The sequence below is a fragment of the Quercus robur genome, chromosome 6, assembly GCF_932294415.1.
Source record: "Quercus robur chromosome 6, dhQueRobu3.1, whole genome shotgun sequence".
Lineage (NCBI taxonomy): Eukaryota > Viridiplantae > Streptophyta > Magnoliopsida > Fagales > Fagaceae > Quercus > Quercus robur.
The window spans coordinates 5195866-5223798 of NC_065539.1; the positions used below are offsets into that span (position 1 = coordinate 5195866).

A 27933-nucleotide genomic window follows, 5' to 3' on the forward strand; every position below is an offset into this window, starting at 1 on the left:
AAATATCCATGATAAGCATTGTAATGAAGGGTTTTTTTTGTTAGTGAATGAAAAAAAAAAATCTTGGAGAACTTTTCTTTGAAAACCTTGTGTTCTTTACAAAGGTGCCTAACCACCTATTGATTGTTCTAAGTAATTCTCATTTCCAAATTCAATCTAGCTTAAACAATTACCCATCACATTCAATCATTATTCCTTGCATCGATTTTCAAATATAAGAATATTTAGCCTTTTTTTAGCAAAAACTGAATAAGTTAATGTGAAATCTCAAATATGTCATTTTAAGCTCCCAAAAGTACTCCCAAGTGGGCCAAGTCCCAACTTTTTCATTTTTTTTTTTTTTTTTGAAAGCGGGCCAAGTCCCAACTACCAAAGTGGAAACTGCAAAAGGTATTCATTGGGGGCAGGTTTTATTAATAGGTAGCTCAAGGAGCATTAATATTTTTTTGGTGAACCCAAGGAGTATTAATTACTTCTAAGTGATTCATTTTCATCCATTAAAAAAGGGTACATTAATTGCTGCACGCCTGCACCGCCTGCCGAGTATCATTTAATGACACATATCCCATTAAAAACATTTTGTAATTTTCTTTACTATTTTTTTTTCCTTTAAAATTTGCATGATATTCCTTTTAGTTCGGAAATTAATTAAAATATATATATATATATATATATATGTAAGGACGCAAGTTGGCCCTTAAGCCAACTTGCTTAAACAAGTAAGTGGATCTAGACTCAATAAGTTTAATATAATGGATTTGTAGAGAGGGGCTGGAAAACTAGGTTACAATCAGTTAGGTAACAATTATAATTGATCTAGATGGCAATAAAGTAAAAGTGGACTAGTTTTATCTAAGGAAAATTATCATTGGCACTGTCCGAGGAGATCAGTTCTTATATATATTACTTGAAGTTGGTTACAAATATAATTCTAATTGTTATAGTGTTTCTTTCTTAATTCTTCGATCCCTTTTTCTTAGGGCCCTCCTTCTAATTTATATTATCTCTCCCTTCTCATTTATACCCTCCACGTGGATAGTAGATTGCTTTTGTTAATCTCTGTCCCATCAGTACTCACTGTCCGAGGAGATCAGTTTTTATATATATTACTTGAAGTTGGTTACAAATATAGTTCTAATTGCTACAGTATTTCTTTCTTAATTCTTCGATCCCTTTTTCTTAGGGCCCTCCTTCTAATTTATATTATCTCTCCCTTCTCATTTCTACCCTCCACGTGGATAGTAGATTGCTTGTGTTAATCTCTGTCCCATCAGCACTCACTATCCGAGGAGATCAATTCTTATATATATTACTTGAAGTTGGTTACAAATATAGTTCTAATTGCTACAGTATTTCTTTCTTAATTCTTCGATCCCTTTTTCTTAGGGCCCTCCTTCTAATTTATATTATCTCTCCCTTCTCATTTCTACCCTCCACGTGGATAGTAGATTGTTTGTGTTAATCTCTGTCCCATCAGCACTTTCCTGAAGTCTTTAGGGGTAGCTGTAAGGTTGAAAAACACTGTTCAGATATCACTTCTTCATTAATGCAACCAAAGAGTTAGCTACAGAACATTTAATGCGGTGGTAATAGCTTTTTCTTAGATATTTCTTAGCTTCCATCTCTCCTGTACATTCATAATGCATGTCCTTATCAATAGAACTTCCTAGAATGTCACCCTGAATGATAGGACAACCATTTTGATTTTTGCTCCGTTTAGCCGAGGGGATATTCCTCATCGGCCTACCTTCCCCAATCCTCTCACTTGTAGCTTACTTATGGGGCTCTGAGTCTTATATCTTTAATATTGTTTATATGTTATCGGACCACTCAACGTCTTCGACCAAGGCCCAAGGTCCTGTATATACTTTTGGGCCCCTTATTCCTACAATATATATATACACATTTTTTTTATTCCATTTGTTTTTATTATCTTTATCATTACTAGTAGAATTCTCATGCTAGATAGATTAATTAAAAATTATATTTAAAAAATAAAATATTTTACAAAATTATCAAATTTATTTTACTCCAGTAATAGTTATTGAGTCAGTTGAGTAAATTAACTATCTTATTAATTAATAGCTAGCGGGCGTAAGCATGGCATGTAGTTTGTTAGTTTTACCATATCAATACACAAAATTATGATTGATGTTCAAAACAAATATATACTATCTATACTTAGGGTGGTCACAGGAACCTGCACTTGGAAAAAATAATTTTTATACCATAAATTTAAAAAAAAAAATTAATGTTTGTTGTTAACCACCCTATAAAAATAAATAAAAAATAAAAAATAAAAAACCTAACCAACCTAAAAAGAAACTTGAACATTTTAAATAAAAATTTAAGCCCGTTAAAAATAAAATTTAACCTCTCCAAAATTTTGGTCCGTTGAAAATTAAACCAAAATTTGCGAGAAATGCCATGTTCACAATATTTCTACAATACCTTTACAACAAATTCTAAGCGACAAGTTGTTATTAGTAGATAATAATAATAAATAAATAAAAAACAATTTCAGTGATATGTGAATTAGAACCACTAACAATTTTCATCTTGAATTTGTTATGAAAATATTATGGACGTAGCATTTTTCAAAAATTGCCCAAATAAACAAATTAGCCTAAAAACTCAAATCTAATGTTTAATTAATGTAATATTTTAAATTGTTTTTCAAAAGATATATTTTAAAATTGCTATTTAAAAAAAAAAAATTTGCATATTTTCCAATAGTTAGTTGGTTAATGCTTGCTTTTGTCTTTAGCTTAATTTATTGGATTTATGTTATACATCTTATACATACACATATGCACTAAAATAATGCTTTAATACTTTATTGAACATGAATGTAATGATAATGCCTAAGTTGAATATATATGTTGAATGAACTTTTAGTTTACCCTTTATTCTTTTGTTAGCATTATGGACAAAATTCTTATAAAGAAATCACTTTTATAGCAAAAGTCATCTTCTAAGCAAATTCGTATTTATTTGAATAATCTTTTTTTAGATCCTAGACTATGGTTACGAGAAAGGGTCTCATATTTTTATCCTAATGATCAGGGAAAAATAAAAAGAGCATATTTACAAAGAGGTTTTAGCCATAATTTCACTAAAAAAGAAATTAGTGAAGCATTGCATTGATTAAATCCTGATTAGTTTAAAGAATACAAAATATTGGTAAGAATATATCATAAAAAATGATGATGCATTTTGTTTATATTGTTACTTATTTAGGCAAGATGTTGTTTTTTTTTTTTTTAATAGGAAGATGTTAGTAATTGAATGGAAGATCAGTAGTTTAATAATTACTTGGTTGTGTATATTGAAAAAGATGTAGCTGATAGAACAATTTCAAAATATGAAAAACTCATAGAAGGAAATTTAAAACTTAATGTATTTGAGTTTTTTTTTTTTTTTTATGTCAATATATTCAAGTTTTATTTTTATTAAATTTTTTAATGACCACCCTGAAAAAATTCCTATAGCCACCACTGACTATAATAATATAAAATTTTATTTAAAATTTCTTAAAATTCTAGTTGGAGTAGATTTTTTTTTTTTTTAATTTAGATAATAGACTTTTACTTGGATCAAACTATCATAATATTAAATTTTACTATAAATTTATAAAAATTAGTTTGTAACTCATGCTTATGCACGGAAATATCAACTATAATAAAAATAAAAAATTGAATAATTTTCCCAACATTTTTTTAGTACTTTGTAAATTATAACTTATATATTATTATTATTCTTGAAAAAATATTGATTAATAATAATGATATTTTTGTTGCAATCATAGCTCCTTTGCATCCCAAAGAGCTCTATGGTTAAAAAATTTTTTATTAAAATGAAATTGACGTAATGGAATTGTTTGATTATTAATTAAAAAAAATCAAACATTTAGAAAGACTAGATAAGTTATAATATTGTAGATATATTTTGTTCTATTTAAACGTACCAACTTGCGTGATTTTAATTTTGTGTGAACTTCATAATGTTAATAAGAAAAATTTGAAAATCTTAAAATAAAATATTCATTGTAATGAAGAAAGAAGAACATCCAAATTTTTGAATGACAATTTTTCACCAACGATGATAAAAAAATCGTAAGGAAAAAAAATGAGAGGTTGAAAACCAACTTTTACAAAATGATTTAGTAGAAGTGGAGAACATCAATATATAATAATTTCAAAGAAAAACTAGTTCAAAATCATTGCATTTAAGCTAAGTGTGGCGGCTGTAGGAATTGTTTCTAGGGTGATTATTAAGAAACATTATAAAAAATTTAATGAAAATAAATCTTAAATATATCGTCATCACCCAAAAAAAATTGCAAATGCATGAAATTTTACAATTTCCTTCTACAAAAAAAATTAAAAAGCAAAAAGGAACTTATGCGAAATTAAGTGAGAATTAACAATGCTGAAATGAGAGTAATAAAGTGAGTAATGAATGATACGTGTTGCAATTGCGAGCCAAGCTATTTAGGAGCAAAGCTCCCAGCGTCACTGAGAAAAACTCACAGTTACAATCTCTTTATTGGTACCTTTTTTTAGGAAAATGAAATTAAAAATCATTTAATTATTTTTATGGAATGGATTGATCAAGTTACGAATCTGAATAATTAGGGGTTTTTATTTTTTTTGTTTTAGAATGAGCTTTTGTTGAATATTTTGTTTAATTTGTTGTTTTTTGGCTTAATCTTGTTGGCTTTAGGGCTATATTTGATGTTATTTGAACTTTTATATATATTTTTTGTTTAAGAAATTAAAGATTATGTTTGTAAGTAATGCTAAAGACATAACAAAATGTCACGACAACTCTAACATCACCAATTTACCATACAAAAAATTTAAATTAGAGATTAAAGAAAGTGCATGAGGTTAGCCGGTCAGGGGATGAAGCAGCCAAGATCTCATCATGATCATTGATCAAGTAGCAACCCATCAAAAATCTAACTTCTATACAAACTTTAACTTTGAAAAATCAAATATCAAAAGCTAGAATGAAATCTAAAAAACATATATATAACCTGCACGAGAGTCCAAGGTCAAAAAGTGCTTGAGATTGGTTATGGAGGAAGAAAATGAAAAAGTGGCCAACATCTAATTATGATCAAGCAATATTCAGCTTGCTCAGACCCAAGTGTAGGAGATCGTAGTAATATAATTCTCAAAATACTGAATGTCAAACTATAAGGAGCAAGATAAATTCAAAAATAATGCAATTAAACAACAATTTGGGTGAAGAAGAAAAGTAATTTTACTTTGTGATTGTTAACAATAATAATAATAATAACTAGTCGCTAACCTGTGCGATGCATGGGAAAGCTATTGTGTATAAAGATATAAAATATTCTTTTTCTCTTCCTCTTTGATTGTACATTAGAATTCCAGTCTTATAGTTTCCTATCTTTGATATGAAACATTAAATTACGTAATGAAAAATAAAAATCAAACTTAAGTTTAAAATAAAATGAAGAATTAAATCTTTAACATCTTCAATTATCCATAAAATGTATGAAACACAAATTTAAAGAACTACTTAATCAATATTTCAAATAAATTGAAAAAAAAAAAACTTTAAAAAGTGTGTTTTGTATCTTCTTCCTTTGTTGCTTTGTAATAGTCACTGAATATGTTCTTTTGCTTTCCTTGAGTATAGATGTTGGTGTGAGTTGCACATTGTTTTGAACATCAACTTTTTGAAACTTTGTAGAATCACCACCTTGTTCACTTGATAAGTTGCTACTACATTCATTTGAAGTATCACTGATGTAAGCATGACAATAAAACAGGTTGATAAATGTATTACAACATAAACAAATTAAATATCTAATTTGTAATTTTGCTATATTAAAAAATACGTACTTCTGACATTTTATCAAGCTAAATTGCTTTGTCAGTATTTTCAAAAGATTCAAAAACTTTCTTGAGAGTGTAGAATTCCCATCCATACTTAAGATTATAGTCATTTAGTTGTATTTGGAAAACATATTCTATTCCATTCAGATTTTCTATTTGCACAGGAAGGACGACTTCTTCGGGCACCTAACAAAAGTAATATTTTTCAAATTGTACACTCGAAGTAAAACTTGGACAACGATGTTCTATTGAAAAAAAATTTGTTCATAGCAATAAACAGGAGTTCTACTAATCCATGTTTCCTACGGATGTCTCATAATGAGGTATGTACGAACTTTTTTGTTGATTGGAAGTAAACTTAATGATGAATGCTGACTATTTTGAAGGATAAAATGTTATACATAATGGTCGGAAGCAAAACTGATTTAGTGATTGTGAGAATTTCGTAGATATTTTCCAGTAGTTAGAAGCACCAACAACAAACAGGCAAAAAACTTTCAAAGTTTCAATTTCATACTCTTATTCAAAAGAATTATAAGAATTGCAGCAGCAACATAATTGCTTTGACTCTAATAATCTCTCTGCAATAGATTCTTTCACAATCTAAGAAGCTTTAATCTATATTTTATGCAAAGAAGTAACTCTTTGCACAAACTGCTGGGGACTAGCAGTTTTAGTTGATTGCCAGTGCCATGTCAAACTAAAGTAGAATGGTCAATAATTGCAGAAATTTTGGTTCTAGAAAGCAATAAATTTCCTACAATTTTATTTAGATAAGTGAGTTGAACATGTGAAGCTAAAGTCGAAATGAAGATCTGTCCAGTTGTTTAGTCTCTAATAACTCAGATCTTTGAAAGTTTTTTTTTTTTTTTTTTTTTTGGAGGAGGATGCATTCTACATGGTATTCATGTTAAATAAAACATCAATCTATAAGAAAAATAATTTTAAGAATTGTATACAAGAAAATAAAATTTATGCAAACAGCCTAAACATTTAGAAAATATAAAGATCAAACGTTACAACCCAACTTACTTGTCACCAATAAATTTTGCCTGAGTGAAGTAGCCAAGAGAGAGCACCTCCATAAGATTATGTTGCTTATCAAGACCCTGTTGCCCAGCGAAATGCATAAGCTTGTGGCTGTCTAGAGTATTTCCCTTGTGTGCATTTAAGACAATGTTAGTGGAATCTCCAATAGATTAAGGTCGCTTCATAGCTTCCTCACCTATATAAAATTATCCATATATTTAAAACTGTTTTTATGCTTATGTGAGTCCTGAAAGGTTATATTCCAATCCATGGCCCCTAAAAACCTGAAAATTTGCAAAACAGTCATAATTATTTATTGCATACAATGACCAGCCAAATCAAACTTAATGCAAACAAATCAATGATATGTATATAAGTGATTCAAAGAATTTTTGGAAAACCTCTGACATCCGAGCTTCTATCCTCTTAGTTTGAGATCCAAACTTGTTCCTGTAATACTCTTTCCTATTGATGCCTTCTTTTGGGGCAGAAGGATTAAGTTGAAATGGATGCCATCTAATCTGCAAATGTAGTTGATAAAAGATAAGAGTGGGAACACAAACATCCGTGCACACACACTAGCAAACAGAGAGAGAGAGAGAGAGAGAGAGAGAGAGAGAGAGAGAGAGAGAGAGAGCAAACCTCAAAGTCATAATGATCCTTAGATGCAGCTATAGCTTTGTCAAGATTTTGTTTGCCCACAAAGCACCATGGACACATAATGTCTGAACTGATATCTATTTTTATAAGCTTTTTCTGAGTGTTGTTTCCAATTGACTCGGACACAAACATGATGCCCTTGTATCTGCAAGTTTTCTGAAATATATTGATTCCGTTTTGAATACAGTGAAGTACAGTGGTTTTTCTTCTTCACATGTTATAACTCAAGATAACATTTTCTACCAAAGAATTATTAACTTAACAGATTACAAAAACATGTACTCTTGAATCAGAACCCCTGGATCAAAATGAAGCCAGGTGCATAACCCATGACTACTTGAAAAGCTGTATTATTCAAAATTAATAAAATTTTCTACAATGACATTTGTGGCTTCATTAGAATAATCATTATTTATCTCCATCACATGAAATAGTATCTACACAAGGACAAAGCAGAAGCAGTGCCACTCAAGTAAGCAATGCCTCCCCCATGTCGCCTAAGTTGTCAACAGAAAAACTTGTTTGTCTTAGCCTGATTGCATTCATCAAGTAATACAAACAAACATGCAAAACCCAGAAATATCCCTAAAAAATCACAAACTTGGTCATCCATAAAAAATAAAAACAAATCTGGGTATCCATAAACTTGGTCATCAAAAACACGAAATTTAAACTCTAATCAACCACTAATCTATCCAAACCTATTGTATCTGAAATTTCAACTAAAAATTTTCTCAAATTTGAATCACAGACACAGACCAAAATTCAACAAAATCAATCAGAAAAATCAACTGGTACATACAATTCAAAAGAAACCAATACTGAAAAAACTCATTCTCACCTTCTTTTCGTTTGAAATTAAAACTAATAACCCAAATGCCTAAATTAAAGACCATCAACCCAATAAGACACTCAACCCAAAATAACAAAACTTGAATCATATTTAACACCAATTTTTCTTGTCTAAAAATACCTGCACTGTAGCGGTTCCGACGGTATATGGGTGGAGGCTAGGCTGAAGGTGGGGTGATGGTTTGACATGGTGGCAGCCCTCAGATCTCTTTCTCTCTCTGCCATTGACGGAAAAAGAACTAAATGGTTTTTGGCTATAAGAAAAAAAGAGAGAACGGCTGAACTTTGAACGGCAGAATCGGAAGGGAAGAGAGAGCATCTGAAATTTGAATGCATAAGGTTTGAAAGAGAGGATTCGGGTTAAGCTAGGTTTTGTTTTGTTTTTGTTTTGGTTTTTGTTTTTGTTTTTTTTTTTTAAGATAAGTATCCGGTTTTTTTTATTATTATTATTATTTTTAAGTGGAAATAGTTTTTAATTTTATTTTTTATTTTTTAAATATTGTGCTGATGTGAAAAATTGTGGGAGCTTCAAAAGTTTCGGTTTTATATATATATATATATATATATATATATCGATGACCGATTTAAATCAATAATGCAAAAACCAAGGCATCGAGGTGCTTTCCTAAATTGATATGAATTATTTGTGATCTAAAAATAAATTTTTTCCATAATTCATTGTTCTTAAGCAATGCAAAACCTATGATTCGGTTGAACTAAGAAAATCTAAAAATGCATGGTAACCTAGATTAACAATGCGATTAGAATAGTTTTTAGAAAAACTTATTAATTTTAAAACCTGATTTCTATTTGAAATTGTGAGAAATTCATCTAAACAATAAAAAAAAATATGATTGAAATTATTGAAAGCATGGAAGAACTTACACATCAACAAAAATCTCATTGAACAATCAAATATGCTATTATCTCAAAATTTAGGAAGAATCACAATGAATTATCATACCATATAGAAGAAACATAACCCCTAACCCTAGTTAAGGGTTTAAGCTGCCATGAGAAAATAATAAAATACAAGATTTTGGTGTCCAAAATTCATACCACACAGCCCACGTTAAAACCCTGACATAAAAGAAAATAAAACTCTTCCAATTTTAATTTGATTTTTGCCCAAATTTGCAACAGCTACTTGTGGGTTAAATTTGGCATTCAAAAAGTGTAAATTTTTGGAAAAACTCAAAACTAGAAAATTGTAGTGCTTTAACGATTCGAAAACATCTGACCTTGGGTCAATTGGATTTTTTAGGAGAGAGATACACCTGATCAGTCTCAAATTTGATTTTTCCTTTTTAGATTATACCGTTTTGATTTCTTTCCTTAATTTAAACATTCCTAACATATTACACGCCTCAAGCACTCCAGCAACTCCTCCTTAAACATTTAAGCATGATATTAATGATCCTTTAGTTCTTCTTTATTCGTTAATTATAGTTTGATCTCTATTCTCCCTTATTTGCCTCATACACTCTTGTAAACTCATTTTTCACATGATTTCTTAAAATTTTAAAATTACTCACAATGAATGGAATTTATTCAAAAAATTATGTAAAGATAAGTAATAGAGACTACTCAAATCATAGTTTCATTATACAAATTAAGTGTGTTGATAAGGAGATAATGCTTAAATAGATATATAATAAATATACAAGGGTTATTATCACACTCCAACAAAAATCTAAAAATTTCATAGAGAATATGTGTATAAATTTTTTAAAAATAAAACTAAATTTAGAATCACAATTAGCAAATCAATGGTTATGGATCTCTAACATTTATAAAATAGCAAAGCAATTTTAACTTGGACTTCCACTTGCAAGTAGTAGATAATGTCATGCATCGATTATACACCTAATTAGATAATCATTGTAATTGTAATCATGAATGATAAACACGGCATTACAATTCACCTTTTCTTGTTTTTGGATTAATAAGATTAATGGTCCGTTTGGATTGAGGGGGAGGGAGGGGCAGAATGGTAGAGTAGAGTAAAATTGGCCCAAAAATAGCTTATTTTCAGCCAACTCTACTCTCTCTCCCTCTCCCTTTAATCCAAACAGGCCCTAAGGGTAAACTATTTATTTGGTATTTATTCTTTACACCATATTTTAATTTGGTCCATAACCTTTCAATTATGTCAATTTGATCCATAACTTTTCAATATTGTGTTAATTTAACATATGACGTTATCTTTTGAATGTAAATTGCTAATGTGGCTGATAGCCAAAATAAAAAAAATTAGTTTCTGTTGATATGGCAATAAACTAATTTTTTATTTTGAAACTTTAGGTGTAAAATTCAAACACCCCCAAACTTCAGGGGATAAAATCCAAATTCTGAAGTTTCAGGATGTAAAATCTAAATATTACTAAACTTTATGAGTATAGTTTGCAATTTAGCCTAATTCTTTTATCATTAACCAAGCACATTCCATGCACGTGCTTCCACAAATACTAGTGATTAAAAAGACTCATTCCATGAGCCCAATTGAGCAACCAAAGGTCCAAATCTCTATTGAGAATTGGACTAAAAAAAAAAACCCTTTTGTGTCCTCCACAAAACCCCTCCAACTAAACTTGTTGCCACTTTAGTTTAGAGCATATATTGTGTTGGATTGTATAATTCTAAACATCAGCCCCAAAATCAATGAACAATATCAAAGCCCAAATGAACCAATTATATTAGTTGGATAGTTTTGGGCTGAGCGACCAACCCAATAGACATGGGTGGGTACATGTAACCAAAGGATTGGGATTCGGTGCAATTGCATATTGCTAAATGCAATTGCGCCGTGCAATTCACCCCAATCCTTACACAACTTTTTTTTTTTTTTTTTTTACTTTTTTACTTTTACTTTTATTCATTTTTTTTATATTTAATGGTTGAGATTTAAAGTTTTTTGTAACTTTAAATCTCACCCATCCATACCAATTGCATCAAGTCCGATACTCTAGAGTATCGCACCTGATCTCAATCCGTAACCAAAACATGATAAATTTTCCACTACTTCACAAACCAATACTAGCAAGCAACATGCAACAATCAACCATGACTCTCAACTCTGATTTCCTCCAAAATTTTAGCAATGGAAAAAACCCAGCTTCGGGCTCACTACTTCTTACTCTTCTTCTTGTCATTTTTACTCTCTCTTGGTATGCATGGATCACGATTCACTCCAAATCTAACAAAACGACAACGACTACTACTCCACTGCTGCCAGATCCACATGCATCCCATTGGTCGGAAACCTCCTCTCCCACGAACTGGAGCTTGACTTTTACCTCGCGGGCTTGGCCCATATCTACAGGCCCATATTCAAGCTTCAACTTAGCAACAAGGTTGGCATCGTGGCATCCTAAAAAAAAAAAAAAAAAAAAAAACATTTATGGAGCCAGGTCACCCATGTGAGAGGGAAATTATTGTGTACTCTCGGAATACCATAAATGCGTACTTCCTCCTCTCACATGAATGATGGGTTTTACTAATTAAATTCATAGTGAGACCCACCATTCATGTGAGAGGGGAGAGTACGCATTTATGATACTCCAGGAGTATCTAATAATTTTATCATATTATGAGAGGGTAGATATATGTGGTGGAGACTTATATCATGGGTCACATGTGACTGTCTTAATGACGTACTATTAGGGTGAGTTTGGTTCAAGTTTTTAAAATTATGTAGAAAATCACAGTTTAAAAAAAAAAAAAAAAATTAATTTGCGTCTCTTCAAAAAGCAGAATATTCGGTAAGTATTTATCAAAATTTCGGTTTAAGACGTAAATTATCAAAAATAGCAATACATAAATTCTTCATACTTGTGACACTGTGTGTATGTATTTTTAAAGAAAATTCTTACAAAGTCATTAATTTTGTATTTATTCTTTAAAAGAGTAGCTCAGTGTATATATTCCACCTGGCATGTAACCTAATCCAAAACTCTTTTTTATTTTTTTTTTCATCCACACGTTCACATCAAGCTTTCACTCTCAAACTCATAAGCGATAATGGTCTTCCTTTAGAATATTAGTACTCAGATCTTGCAGAGTATCTAGGCCAATTAATGGGTATAGTAGAAAGGGTTGATTGGGAAGACAAAATACCTAGGAATATAAGATTTATGAGGATTAAGGTGTGTATCGACCCATGGGCTCCAGTTCTTGCAGGTTTTATGCTTCGCATGGAGGAAGGTTCATATTTCTGGATACAATGTCGTTATGAGAAGGTACATAAATTATGCAATAGATGTGGGCTTATTGGACACACTAGAAGGCAATGCACACAGTGCATGGATGACATTGAGAGGATGTTATATAGGCAGAGGATAAGGATTCAAGAGATACACTAGGTTCAGTTTCATTTTGAAGTGTTGAAACCACAGTTCTCCAATGAACTTAGAGCTTTTCACAAGAGAAGGTGGACTACTCAGGTCAGATTTGGACATCTTGACCTGAATACTGGACATGCAAGCCCTCCAAGCCTCTCTGGTGACTACCCTGATCCTAGTACTCCAAGTCCCCCGCCCACACCTCATGAAACTTCAACTGGTAATAACTCATTTCTTCAAAGCACTAATCCTTTCCCCAATCATGCACATACACCCCGTACCTCTCAAACACTAAATTTTCACACCTCACTCCATGCAGCCATTAACCTTCTCAATCTGAATCCCAGAACTGTACCTCCTACCCCTGCTAATTCCTTAGCTTCAACTAACCCCAATCTAAGTGATTTGGACAATGCTGTTAACAATGTTGCAGCCACCTTTGCTAAACCAAATGCCCTGGTTAATCCTCAAACAGATCACATAACTCGTACCACAAATTTTTCTTCTACACCCCCTTGGTTGCTGCCTGAGAACTCTTCTCTGAAATGGGCTTGGATTGAGGGCCATGAACCTTTTGTGACAAATGGAAATAGCTAACACCCCCACTTTGAAGACTTGGAAACAGAGAGTGATACTACTGCCATAATGTTCAATCTGGATAGCTTGAATGAAGAGCGACCAAAGGTTGCACAAAATGGTCCGTGGAGGAAAGGCTGCATTCTAGAATCACCAGATTCTTTTATAGAAACCCTAGTTTAGAGAGTGGATTGTGGGAGATTTAGGTTTGAATCAAGTGGGCCAAGTGATGGGCCTAGTCTTTTACCAAATCAAACAGAGGAAGCCCAACCTGTCACACCTCAAAATCTGACTAGTCCCTTCCATGAATCTGAGCCCACACAACATGATACATCACTAATTGCAACACAAACTAGCAACCCGTTGGATAGGGTAGGAACTTTGACACTTGGGCCAGGCCCACCAAGTTCTCCAAGCCCAATAACACCTTACTCACAGGATAACAACCTCAATTCCTCTACAAATACCAACTTTGATGAGGAAATTATCAGTTGCACAGAATGCTCAAGGAAAAGAATTAGACTTGATATTGGGAGGTTAGGACAAAACATTAGACAGAGATTATGCTGTGGGCACTTTCAAAGGAGCAGTTATCAAGATGAAGAAGACAATATTCAGACTGTTCAAGCAAGCACTTCAGAAGTACAGAATGTTCAAGCAAGCACCTCAGGAAATTTTATGGAAACTGAATCTGAAGATAGGCTTCAGGAAGCTGGCCTGCAACAGCTTCCCCAGCAACCATGAGTATCTTAAGCTGGAACTGTAGAGGGCTAGGCAAACCCTCTGCAATTCTACAGTGTCAAAAAAAGGCCCAAGACCATAAACCAAATATACTATTTTTGATGGAAACAAAGTTGGAAGAAGATAAGGGTTTTGAAGTGTTGAAAAGATGTGGCTTCTGGAATGGGTGGGAGGTTCCTCATGTGGGACTCAATGGAGGGCTGCTGTTGGGATGGATGCCTGAGCACAACCTCCACATCCAACATAGCTCCAAAAATATGATACATGCCAACCTTCTGGATCACAAAGGTACTCCTCTTTCCATTACTTTCTTTTATGGTCACCCTGAGTTAGCTAAAAGGAAGGAAGTTTGGATGGAATTACTGCAAATTAGGCAAATTGCTCTTCCAAATTGGTTGTACATAGGTGATTTCAACCAAGTTCTAACTAATGAGGATAAATTTTTCTTTTCATAGTAATAGCATTGTTGGAGCAGAGCTATTCCAACAGACTCTTAATGAGTTGGGATTATGTGCTCTTGAGGCCAAGGGCCAGCATTTTACTTGGATGAATAGAAGGGAGGATGACTATTTTGTCATGGAGAGATTGGATAGAGCATTTGCCTCTGTGGAGTGGATTAATTCTTACCCACAATATGCTCTTCACAATCATCCAATCATTAGATCTGATCAAGGGTCAATCTTATTAGAATTTGAAGTGCATCTACCCTTTAGGAGGAGACCCTTTAGATTTGAGAGAATGTGGAGTTCTCATGAGGACTGTGGTGATGTTGTTAAAGCAGCATGGGCTGTCAAAACTATTGGCTCTAGAGCTTTCAATTTACAATATAAAATAAATAATGTAAAGAAGACCTTTAGTGAGTGGAATAGGAAAGTTTTTGGAAAGGTGGAAAGGGAAATTAAGGACAAACATAAAATCCTTCAAAATCTGCAAAACTCAGTTCAAACTTTAATGGATGTTAGGAATAAGAAACTTCTTAGGGAGGATATAGAAAACTTGATGGATAGGGAAGAAATCAAGTGGGCTCAGAAAGCTAGAAGCAATTGAATCATTCAAGGTGATAGGAATACTAAATATTTTCAGACTATTGTGAATCAGAGGAGAGCAAGAAATAGGATTACACTACTTAAAAGAGAGGATGGTAGTAATACCAATAATATTGAGGAAATTGAAAATTTACTGGTAAAGCACTTTAAGGATAGATTTTATGAACCAAACTCCTATTCCTTTGATTCCATTCTTGAAAATCTTAGTACCCTTCCTATTCCTAAATTGAGCCAACAACAAGTCCTTCAATTGGATAGTCCAATTTCAAATGCTGAAATAGAAATGGCTGTATTCCAATTAGGAGCCCATAAAGCCCCTGGCCCAGATGGTATTCCAGCTTTCTTCTTCCAAGAGTATTGGGCAGTGGTGAAGCAAAATATACTTAACTCAACCCAAGCTTTTTTCCATTCAGGCTCCTTGCTTAAAGCCCTCAATAAAACTTTTATTACCCTCATTCCTAAGGTGAGTGTTCCTAAGGAGGTGACTCAATTTAGACCCATTAGTCTTTGTAATGTCACTTATAAAATCATTACAAAGATTGTGGTTAATAGACTAAAGCCTCTCATGAATTCTCTCATCTTACCCTCCCAAAATGCCTTTATACAAGGTAGAAATATCTCTGATAATATCCTGTTAGCTCATGAAATTATGGATACTATGGGGAAAAAAATTGGCAGGAAAAAAGGGTATGGAGCTCTAAAAGTTGATATGTGCAAAGCTTATGATAGAGTGAGTTGGAACTTTCTTAGAGCTATGTTAACTACAATGAATTTTAGTAGCACTTGGATTAACTGGATTATGGAATGCATTTCTTTGGTCCAGTATGCTATTTTGCTCAATGGGAGTCCCATACAATTTTTTCACCCCTCTAGAGCATTAAGACAAGGAGACCCCATTTCCCCTTACTTATTCTTGTTGTGTACCAACATTTTGTCCATTGCTCTTACTCAAGCTAAAAGGCAGGAGCAAATCATGGGTATCACAATGGGAAGAAGGGGTGTTACTTTTACACACTTATTATTTGCAGATGATTTCATCTTCTTCTTTGAGAATGATAATCAATCCTTATCAAAGTTAAAAGAGATTATCATGTGGTATTGCTCCTTATCTAGTCAGTGCATTAATTTTGCAAAATCTAATCTATTCTGCACCCCTAATATACCTACTAACATTCAACAGTCCTTGGCCGAAAATCTGAGAGTTAACCTTGTCCTTAGGCCAAGCAAGTATTTGGGAACAGATTTCAAATTGAGAGGTAGAAGAGTGATGGATTTTCAAGACTTAGTGGATAAGATGCAGGCTAAACTTCAGGGTTGGAAAGCAAGAATTTTATCTCAAGCAAGTAGGACCACCCTCATAAAATCAGTCTTGTAATCAATGCCTCTCTACACCTTCCAATGCTTTTTAAGGTTCCAGAAACTATTTGTAGGAAATTAGATGCAACTGTAAGGGCTTTTTGGTGGGGGCATGATTTGGGTACTAGGAAACTACATTTGATTGGGTGGGATAAAATCTACAAAGCAAGAAGCAATGGTGGACTTGGTTTTAGGAAATTTAGCACCTTTAATCAAGCTATGCTAACAAAACAATTTTGGAGAATTCAAAACTCCCCAGACTCTCTCCTTGCTAGAACCTTTAAAGCAAAATACTTTCCTAAAACTCACCTGCAAGGATACATACCCAAACCCAACCACTCATGGACTTGGAAAAATATTGCAAAACCCCAATTTGCAGAGCTGGGGAAAGGCAGATGGTTAGTTGGATCAGGTCATCAAATCCCTCTCAACCATCCTGATTGGTTTCATATCCCAGATCATATCCTGAGAGACCACAATCTCCTTAGAGGTACAGTGGCTGATTTGATACATCCTAACACAAAAACTTGGAATTGGGATTTGCTTGGGAAGTTATATGACCACAACACTTGTGTAGAAATCAGCAAGATTCCCATAGCTAAAATTGATTCCAGACACTCTAATATGGAAGTACTCAAATTCAGGAGAATATAATGTGGCCAAAGCTTACTCCTAGATTCAACAAATCCAGAATATAAACACAAGACCAGATCACATCATAGAAGATATTCCTCAATCTGTTTGGAAAGCTTTGTGGAAAGTGAAACTTCCTATGAAAATTACTACCTTTATCTGGAAGTTACTGCATGATAGTCTACCAGTGTTAACAAACCTGATCAGAAGAGGCATTCAAACAACTAGCAGATGCCTAATGTGTGATGAAGGGGAAAAAACAATGTCTCACCTGTTTCTACAATGCCCTTTTGCTAGGGCTGTCTGGTATGGCTCATCACTTGGCATCAGGACTTCTGAGCTGAACCATCTTTCTGTGAAACAATGGCTTCTCAGTCATATCATTACCACCAACATGCCAGTTCAAACAAAGCAAAGTTCTCTTCAATCTATTTTCACTATTCTATGGACAATCTGGATCCATAGGAACTTGATTCTTCACAATGAGAAAACTCCTAATCCTGTAGAAGTAATTCTCACATCTCAATCTCTTATTTGCAGGTTCAAGGAGGCTTTTAATCTGTATAAGGGGTACAATCATTGTCAAAGAAGCAGGAATAGAACAAAGGAATGCGGATAGAATTGGCAACTTTTGATAAAGGTGGCAGCTACTGAGAACAAAAGAACCAGAAGGAGTGGATTTGCTATTGAAACTAGGAGCTTGGATTGATCAATTTTGTTCAGGGGGAGCAAGCAGTGGAGTTAAAACACGCCATCAAGCAGCCCAGGAAGCTCTTTTGTTAGCTCTAATGAAAGCAAAGGATATGGGCTATCAGAGGCTTTATGTTATTAGCAATGATAAATATTTGGTTCAGATCTACAACTACGTCAAGAAGGCAAGATGGATGGACAGAACCTTTCTTTCAGACTTTAGCAACCTGCACCAATAGGATCTGGTCATTAAAATTTTGTTTGTTTCTAGAATAGTGATCAATTTTGTCTTAGACCTTGCGGACAAAACTACTACTTCTCCGGTTCACTGTATAAACTAAATATCTAGACTTCTCCGTACTGCTTTATTAGTTTTTATATATGTTATTATCCTCAACCAAATCCACAAATCAAGCCTAAGCCTTCACAAGTCTACTCACACCTTTCATCTCCAAATCCACAAACCAATACTAGCTAGCAGCAATCAACCATGACTCTCAACGCATATTTCCTCCAGAGTCTTAGCAGTGGAAATGACCCAGTTTCACGCTCACTGCTTCTCACTCTTCTTCTTGTCATCTTTACTCTCTCTTGGTACGCATGGGTCACGATTCACTCCTCCAAATCTAACAAAACGACGACGAGTACTACTCCTCCGCCGCCGCCAGGTCCACGTGGCATCCCGTTGATCGGAAACCTCCTCTCCCTCGAACCGGAGCTTCACTCTTACTTCGCGGGCCTCGCCCATATCTACGGGCCCATATTCAAGCTTCGGCTCGGCAACAAGGTTGGCATCGTGGTGAGCTCACCTTCCATGGCTCGCCAAGTGCTCAAAGACCAAGACGTCACCTTTGCGAACCGTGACATAACCGAAGCGGGTCGGGCTGCTACCTATGGTGGATCCGATATAGCGTGGTGCTCATACGGGCCAGAGTGGCGGATGTTGAGAAAAGTTTGTGCGCTCAAGTTGCTTAGTAATATCACGTTGGACTCCTTTTACATGCTACGTCGTAAACATGTTAGAGAAACCGCTGGGTACTTGTATAGTCGGGTCGGGTCACCCGTGAACATTGAGGAGCAAATGTTCTTAACGATGTTGAACCTGATTACCAACATGTTGTGGGGTGGGACAGTGAAGGAGGAGGAGGAGGGGGCTAGGCTAGGGGCTGAATTCAGAGAAGTGGTGTTAGGGATGACGGAGCTTTTGGGGAAGCCCAACATCTCGGATTTTTATCCGGGTTTGGCCCGGTTTGACTTGCAAGGCATACGGAAGAAGATGGACGGGTTGGCCCGACGGTTTGATCGGATCTTTGATGTTATGATTGATCAAAGGCTGAAGATTGATAAAGAAGGCGGGAGCAGAGGGTCAGGTAGTAAGGACTTTTTGCAGTTTTTGTTGAAATTGAAGGATGAAGGTGATTCCAACCCGCCTTTGACCATGATCCACCTCAAGGCCTTGCTTATGGTACGTTCTTTTCATTCACAATCAAATCGTAGTAGTAAATAATTTGATCGGGAAAAAAAATAGTAGTAAATTAAATAACAAAATATGTCTTAGCCAAAAAAGAAAGAAATAAATAAAATATGAGATAAAAATATCTTGTAGATGGAGTTTACCGGTTAAGGTTTTAATGTTTTATGACGGGTAGGTTTTTATTTTTTATTTTTCTAGTTAGATAATATACTTGTTTTGAATTATTTTTTTTTTTTTTTTTTTTTTGAGAAACATATACTTGTTTTGAATTAAAAGACACATAAGAGCTTATATTCATTGAAGTATTTAGTAAGCTATTATTTAATAGAACAACCCTCGAAAGTAGGGCAGTAAATGAGTTGAGCATCTTCAAGTAGTGAGTATTTAAATTTGGCTTAACTATGATTGTAAAATGTTCAAACTTGACTTGAGTTTGAATTAAGCTTATTAAATAACAAAATATGTCTTAGCAGAAAAAAGAAGAAAGAAATAAAATATGAGATAAAAATTACTTGTAGATGGGATTTACCAATTAAGGTTTTAATGTTTTATGATGGGGACCTTAGAAAATAAAAGGTTTATGCCGGGTAGGTTTTTATTTTTTATTTTTTTCTAGTCAGGTAATATACTTGTTTTGAATTAAAAGAGCTTATATTCATTGAAGCATTTAGTATGCTATTATTTAATAGGACAACCTTAATGAGCTGAGCATTGCCAAGTACGAGTTTTCAAATTTGGCTTAATTACGATTGTAAAATGTTCAAACTTGACTTGAGTTTGAATTAAACTTATAGATAATGTTTGAGCTCGAGCTTGTCAAACAGTCCTAAAATTTGTGTTTGGTTTGATTAATTAGTTAAGTCAGGCTTGAGCCCAATATCAAGCATTTGAGCTTGAAATTCAATATAGATACGTTATCAAACTCATATCAAGCTTATTATTAAGCCTATTTGGTTTAGATGAGCAATCCCAACTCCCAATTGCTTAAGGTTAGTAAGATATGAGTTTAATTATCAAACTCATATCAAGCTTATTACCAAGCCAATAAACAATCTAAACTCAGCTTATTTTGTATCGAGCCCTAATGTTTATGAGCCTGATAATGAACATTTTTTTTTTTTTTGGTTTAATTCATTTATTATACAAGCCTAAAACTAAGATTCAAGCTTAACTTGTTTAGGAAAAAATAAATATAAATGAATTTTTTACTAAGCTAAGCCGAAACTGTTTATGAATGACCTGATTTATTTACAACCCTAATTAAAAGATGAGTCCAAATTTGGTAAGAATGGAGTGTAAAATCCATGTTTTACACCATCCAATAAGAAATTGTCACATCAGTATTTTACTTAAAATTAAATATATCTTACCACACCTAATAATATCTCAATAAACTCCCAAATTGGTTAGATTTGTATATGGGTATTAGAATTGATTGAGTGTGGTTGTACTTGTTCTTAAATGTGTGACAAGATGATGTGACATATTGGAATTGGAGGGGTAAAACTATGGTTTTGAAACCCGGACCGTTTATTGAACCGTAAAAGGGGAAGGTTCAAGGTTTTTGAGGTCGAACCGAGGTCGAACCGTGATGATATCATAATTAATTTAATAATTATTTTAAATATATATAAAAATATTAAATTAGTAAAAAATAGAGAAATTAACTAAAATAGTCCAATTAAAACTATAAATCCATATTTTAACTATGTCTAATATATCCATCTCAAGCCCAAGTATGAAATATCTATCCAATAATAATAATAACCATTTTTTTTATAAAAAGAAAGTTAAAAGCATTAATTTGTACCAGCAAGTGGACAAAAGAGGATGATATGATGTATCATCATATCATGTGGGGCTCAAGGCTTTGTAACAAACAAAAGCAGATGAAATTAAAGGAAGAGAGAAGAAGAAGTCAAAAACAGCTCTAGAACAAGGAAGTCAATCTTGTATCAGAGGTTGTACCGGTTTGGTCAGCGAAACGATATATTTCGGTATCGATCAATACCGGTGTACCGTTTCGGGTTTACCGCTATTTAAAAAAAATTATTTGTATAAATTTTAAAAATAAATAAATAAATTTTATTTGCATATTTATAACTTTAATTTGTTAAGCAATTAAACTTGTTAAGCTTATAAGTTTATTATAAAAAAAAAATGAACAGAGATAAAAGTATAAGACTAGAAAAAGATAATAAAAAAGAAGGGTTAGTAGGTGAGAAATGAGATATTACTGATTATTACGTGAGAGGAGTTTGGTAAAAAAAGATTAAATAATTAGAAAAATTAAAATGGTGGGTGATAAAACCAAACACATGCCTGATGCCTCTTGCCAGTTGCCTCCCACTCCCACCTCTATTAATTTCTTTTTCTTTTTCTAATCCATATCACACGCCTAAGACCTACAACTACAACCTACATGTCATTACAATTTCCAACAAGCCCTCATCTTCACACGATTAAACTTATCACTTCACTATCAAACATTTCTTTATTTTCCAAAACTCTTTCACTTCCATCACAACTCTCTCTATCTTTCACCTCAAACTCTCTCTTTCTATTAAAGCTTCAGACCTTCAACCCCTTCTCAAGGACTCAAAGCTTGCTGGATATTTACTGGTGCCGCCGCTCTCCACCAAATGGTATGACTTCATCATTAGCGTAAAGAGAGTTAGAAATGAAGGGAGGTAGAAAGTATGACTAGCATGAGGGGAGGGAAAGAAGCATTTTGTGTGTAATTTTGTATTGGTCTGGTATCCATTAACCAGCCAGAATCCAATATATATTGCGGTATGCTGCCGTTTAAGGCTTTAAATTTTTTTTTTTTTTTTGAAGGGACCTATGAGAACCGCGAGAACCGTTCATGATTCTCAAAACCATGAGGTTCGACCGCAGTTTGCATAGATCCCTATTTTTTTCCCGTAGAGCGATTCTTGAGACTAAAAGAACCGCAAAAATGAGTAGTTCGAGGTTTTCCCAGTCGGACCGTACGGTCCGGTTCGGGTTTCAAAACCATTGGTTTTACACCACATCCTTATTGGATTTAATCTCTTAAAAGATTAGTCATTATTAATTGGGTGAAGTTTGTGGTTGTCTCTACAAATTTCAGTTGAGAGACGTCTCTATATGTCGACATATAGATTATAGTCATGACTTATGATAAAAGGCAATAAACTGAAGTGTCGGCAAGGCAGGATTCAGATCTTCTAGATTTCTTAGGGTACCCTATCAAATAGATTTCTTTAAATCTTAACCATTCTTTAATGATTTAATAGTTTGGATTTTGCCATGTCAGCATTTCACTAACAATAATCTTAATTGTTTTGTTTACAATATTATCTTATTATTTTAAAAGTATTGTTAGTAAAATGTTGATGTACGAGGTATGGCCTCAGGCCCATTAGGCCTTGGCCCGAACATTCTCAAGAACCAAAATTGAATCCAAACCTCATAGTAAGTCCATATCGTTTTTGAGTGCATGATAAACAAGCCCATGACTGCCCATTCATGATCTGTTCGGAGGTGCGTTTGCTTAGAATGACGTACCTCCCCGATAGCTCGATATTGCCTTGGGAGGTATCGCTGCTGGGCGATCTTTTGGAGGCAGGAAATCAGTTCCAATGCCACTACCATCGTTTCCAATGGGATATATTCCATGTCAGGAATAATCACATAGGACCCCACCCACACGAGTGAGACCAGAATGTAATCATGAAACCTCTACTAGCCTTAAGCTATAAATAGCAAAATTGAGTGAAGAAAGGGGGTTGGCAATGTGAAGGAAAAGATAGAGAGGAAAAGAGAGAGTTAAAGCTGGTATCACCAGGAGGGAGAACCACTCAGAAAGGAAAGAAAGAGAATTTGTGGGGGTTAAGGGGCGCCGTTGGGTCACTTGGTTAGGAACTACCCTCAATAGGAAACACTAAGCCCACTAATACAAGTAAATTGTGAGCCCAATTCTAAGCCCGACCCATCAAGTAGAATTTGGGTACGCACAGTTGACATGACAAAATTTAGACTCTTAAATCATAAAAGAGAGCTTAGGATTTAAAGAAATCTATTAGGTAAAGTACTCTAAGAAATCTAGAGGATCTGAATCCCGACAAGGCAATAATCCATCCATGCAAGAAAGTCATTTAAAGGAGACGTGATATCAAAGTTATACTAATTGACGAAGTCACGGCCTTTAGTAGAGAAATTTGATCTTGCTTATCTACCTAAAGCCACGCCTATGTGTGACTAGATTGACAATGCATGCAAAAAGTAAAATTTAAGAGGTTTGGGAAAATTACACTTTAATTTCCTAAACTATACTTTATTTTACACTTACTTCTCTAAACTATTACTCGTGTAATTCTTTTCCCCATAAATTAATAGAGTTCACACTTACCCCCATTAAACCATCATTTTGCACCCACCCCATAGGTAATAGTTTGGGAGAGTAAACGATCATTCTCATAGTTTAAAGGATAAGTGTAAAAAGGGGTATAGTTTAGAGAGATAAAATATAATTTCCCCTTTTAAGACTTGAGAGAGAACCAAGTCAACCTTTTGACAATAAAAGGTCTAACTTGCTTTGCCCACCCATTTAGCATTAAAGGATGACAAGTAATTGTCTGTAGATAGTATTTCAAACTAATCCACTATCTTTTTATTGGATGTAACTGTTGGATTGCATGTTCTTATTATATTCTTCATACTTGTAATTTCAAGAAAATTGAAGATTAATAGTTATGTTATCAATCAAATGTATATATTTTAAGTTTTTATAGTCTAAAATATGCATAAAAAATAAGTTTATTGATCGAATAATAAATAACATTTGAATTGAACAAAAATTTACATGCATTTTAAGAAATATTTGTTTGGCATTTCAAGAATCTTGGCACCTAGGGCAGAGGAAAAAAAATTTAAAAAAAAAATCAAATCAAATTGTTTGGCACTCTGTTAATTGTTTGTTTGCTTGCTTACTACATTGTAATTTCTATAATTTTAAAATGTGTATGGAACATGTCAAGTGGAATTATTGGAGCGGCTGAACGAGAAATATATTATATAGCTGTTATTCTTTGTTTACAAGATTTTGATTTTCCTTTTATGATATTTCAATATGAATAATGTTATAGACTTTTTTTATCATCGGTGAAATATTTATAATTTTATATCACTAAGTGGTGAGCCCCCTAAGTCACAGGGAGTCCCCATACGCAAGGCTCCCACTAAAAAACAACATTATCTTTCAAATTATGACATTGATATTACAATTGATTTGACTTGTTTGGTTTGGTAGCTAAGTTGTCCAAGGAGGCATCCACGTGCCATAATCTAGTGTACATTGTAAACAGGATATGGTGGTAGGTGGGACAGACACATCCTCCCATACAATTGAGTTTGCCATGGCTGAAATTATGAACAAACCGGAGGTGATGAGGAAAACCCAACAAGAATTGGAGGTTGTAGTTGGCAAGGATAACATTGTAGAAGAGTCTCATATTCACAAATTACCGTACTTATATGCTGTGATGAAAGAAACACTGCGATTACACCCAGCCTTGCCATTATTAGTCCCTCATTGCCCGAGTGAGACATGCACCGTGGGAGGCTACACCATTCCAAAAGGGTCTCGGATCTTTGTGAATGTATGGGCAATACAAAGGGACCCTTCTATTTGGGAAAATCCATTATATTTTGATCCAGAGAGGTTCTTGAAGAGTAAATGGGACTATAGTGGAAGTGACTTCAATTATTTTCCGTTTGGGTCTGGTCGGAGAATATGTGTTGGAACAGCAATGGCTGAGAGGATGGTGATGTATTCCCTTGCTACACTTTTGCATTCTTTTGATTGGAAATTGCCCCAGGGAGAGAAATTGGACCTTATAGAAAAGTTTGGGATTGTACTAAAAAAGAAGACCCCTCTTGTTGCAATACCTACCCCAAGGTTAACTGATCCATCTATGTATGAGTAAGTTAGAAGTGTATTTGCTTTTGATATGATGAGTGGAATTGCAAGTTTGCAACATCCATATTACTACAAGAGAGAAATAAGTTCACAGGCGCATCTTTTTTAATAATGACTGACATGCATGTAGTGATTGGTACATCATAAATGTGATATCAAAGAAGAACTCAGATGAAAGTGACATTACTTAAAATCACAACAGGTCATGTCGACAGTTGTGAAAATGGAGTACTTTTTTTGTCTTATCTTTTGAATTTCCAAAACCGACCTTCACTTTATACGCCAATAAAAAATTTAGGACTAAATGCACTTTTAGTCCTTATATTTTGACTTTTTTTTCATTTTAGTCTCTACATTTTATTTTTACCACTTTTATTCCCTAAACTAATTAACGCGGGACATTTAAGTCCTTGAAGCACTATTTTGTCACCAAACTTACAAAAAAACTGGACATGGCTGACGTGGCCATTAAAATATTATTAAAAAAATTATTTAGCATTTTTTAAATGCCAAAATTAAAAAAAAAATTAATTAATTACTCAATTTTCTTTTCATTATTTGTGTTCTTCCCTATAATTAACCTCCAGCAAAAAACAAACCCTAAACCCAGATCCTAACCAAAACCATATCCCCAGTAAAGCAAACCTTAGCCTTCAAACCCATAAATTTTCTTGGCAAATAAACACGCACAAAAAAAAAAAAAAAAAAACCCACTGGAAAAAAAAAATCCCAAATTACCACCACCGAATTAAAGAAAATTAAGATCAAACCCAAGCAAAAGAATAGAAACCTAGCAACCAAATGGCAAAAAATAATAATAAGTCTGGTGGATGACATTTTTACATCATCCAAGATATTTTTTTATCGATCTGAAAATTTCAAATTTTTTAAAAATATCTCAAACGCACAGAGAGAGAGAGAGAGAGAGAGAGAGAGAGAGAGAGAGAGAGAGAGAGAGACTGTGAGCGAGTGTGAGTGAGAGATGGAGACGAGAGAAAAACCATAAGAAAAGAGAGGAAAAAAAAAAGATACAATTTTTTCTTTTTCTTTTTTTCTGAAGCAAAGCAAAGAAAAATGAAGATAAAGAACAAAGGTAAAGTATACCCATCTCCATCCTCATCCTCATCTTTTTCCTCATCTTCTTCTTCGGTGATTCCATGCCATTCTGATGGAGATTTTCTCTGTGTTAAAGCTCCTCCCAACTGCGATTCTAGCTCTAGCTTCTGTTCTTTCTCTTGAAGACCGTGAAGTCCTTGCTTACATGATTACCCGCTCCATGAAAACCACAACCCCATCTCCAATCACCTAAGATTCCAAGCGAAAACCTCCAAAGAAAGCCCCAAATAACCATAACAACAACAGTAACAACAACAACAACAACACCACCAACAATACCCATAAGCCACCTATGTTTGAGTGCGGCTGTTTTGACTGCTACACAAGCTACTGTTTCAAATGGGACTCCTCGCCAAACTGCGAGCTCATCCACCAAGCCATTGAAGCGTTTGAGGACCACTTAGCTCACGGCGAGAAGTCAAAGAAGGTGAACGGCAAAGGCAAGCATAGAGACAAACCCACTCGTCGTGTCCTAGAGAAACCCTTCGATGATGATGTTTCTGAAACCCCATTACCAAAAATTGAAGAAAGCTTAGATTTTTCCAAGGAGAAAGACGATAAAGTTGTTGTGATAGCTGATGATGATGTTAAAGAAAGGGATATTGAGAAGTACGAGGTTGAAGAGTGCGAGGAAGACAACAAGGAAGAAGAGGTGGTCACAGTTCGGACAATGGTGGCAACGACAACCAACAACAACATACCAGTGAGTGGGTTTTTTTTGTGTTTATTTGCCAAGAAAATTTATGGGTTTGAAGGCTAAGGTTTGCTTTACTAGGGATATGGGTTTAGGGTTTGGTTAGGATCTAGGTTTAGGGTTTTTTTTTTGCTGGAGATTGATTATAGGGAAGAACACAAATAATGAAAAGAAAATTGAGTAATTAATTTTTTTTTTTTTTTAATTTTGGCATTTTTAAAATGCCAAATAATTTTTTTAATAATATTTTAATGCCCACGTCAGCCACGTCCAATTTCTCCGTTAGTTTGGTGACGGAATGGTACTTCAAGGACTTAAATGTCCTGTGTTAATTAGTTTAGGGACTAAAAGTGGTAAAAATAAAATATAGGGACTAAAATGGAAAAAAGTCAAAATGTAAGGGCTAAAAGTACATTTATGCCAAAAATTTAAGATGCCTTTAGAGAGTTGGGGCGAGTGTTCAAGAAACTTTTTGATGTTTAGGAAAAAAAAACTCACGTTGATTAGGAGTGTGCTACCTTTTTTTTTAGTTTAAATATTTGTGTCCCACTGTCCCTTCTTTTGGCATTTTTAGATATTAGGTTTTGTTTTGTGATTGATATTGTTTCAAGTTGGAGATTTTTCACATTGACTAGAAGTGCATTTCTTTTTTAGTTTAAAAATTCTTGTGGAGGATTTTTTTTTCAGCACAATCCAATACATTACCTATGTAGAAGTCAATCCAACCCGATCCATGGTGGGTTAGACATAAATTTTCATATCTTGTAAAAATTGATTTTTCATCTACTACTTACACCATTTTATTTCAATAAATCATTACACTTCACATATGTTCTTAAATTATACTAATTTTTGAAATACTAATATAAATAAAACAACAAAATTTAAATA

The 27933-nt window shown here is 33.9% G+C and overlaps 2 protein-coding genes across 3 annotated transcripts; one reads left to right on the top strand and one right to left on the bottom strand.

The window, feature by feature from the left end:
- Positions 1-7138: 7138 nt before the first annotated feature.
- Positions 7139-7727, bottom strand: LOC126689616 (uncharacterized). Its single transcript, XM_050384849.1, has 3 exons — positions 7545-7727; positions 7304-7423; positions 7139-7186 (listed from the first exon to the last, which is right to left on the bottom strand). Exons 1-3 carry the CDS (start codon positions 7692-7694, stop codon positions 7139-7141), a joined length of 318 nt encoding a protein of 105 aa, XP_050240806.1. The 5' UTR covers positions 7695-7727.
- Positions 7728-14203: 6476 nt separating this feature from the next.
- On the top strand, positions 14204-25328 carry LOC126732418 (flavonoid 3'-monooxygenase CYP75B137-like). Of its 2 annotated transcripts, XM_050435262.1 has the most exons (3): positions 14204-14359; positions 17647-19261; positions 24619-25328. In XM_050435262.1, exons 2-3 carry the CDS (start codon positions 18287-18289, stop codon positions 25237-25239), a joined length of 1596 nt encoding a protein of 531 aa, XP_050291219.1. In that variant the 5' UTR covers positions 14204-14359; positions 17647-18286; the 3' UTR covers positions 25240-25328. The 2 variants fall into 2 exon arrangements, with proteins under 2 accessions (XP_050291219.1, XP_050291220.1); XM_050435263.1 differs by lacking the exon at positions 14204-14359 and having other exon boundaries at positions 17625-19261.
- Positions 25329-27933: the final 2605 nt, after the last annotated feature.

Bases quoted from the DNA above. Each gene is read 5' to 3' on its own strand.
- LOC126732418 (XM_050435262.1), top strand. From the start codon at position 18,287: ATGACTCTCAACGCATATTTCCTCCAGAGTCTTAGCAGTGGAAATGAC. The intron at 19,262-24,618 runs GTACGTTCTTTT...CATTGTAAACAG, and splicing joins ACCTCAAGGCCTTGCTTATG to GATATGGTGGTAGGTGGGAC.
- LOC126689616 (XM_050384849.1), bottom strand. From the start codon at position 7,694: ATGTTTGTGTCCGAGTCAATTGGAAACAACACTCAGAAAAAGCTTATA. The intron at 7,424-7,544 runs GTTTGCTCTCTC...CTACATTTGCAG, and splicing joins AGGATCATTATGACTTTGAG to ATTAGATGGCATCCATTTCA. The intron at 7,187-7,303 runs GTTTTCCAAAAA...GCAAATTTTCAG, and splicing joins TAGAAGCTCGGATGTCAGAG to GTTTTTAGGGGCCATGGATT.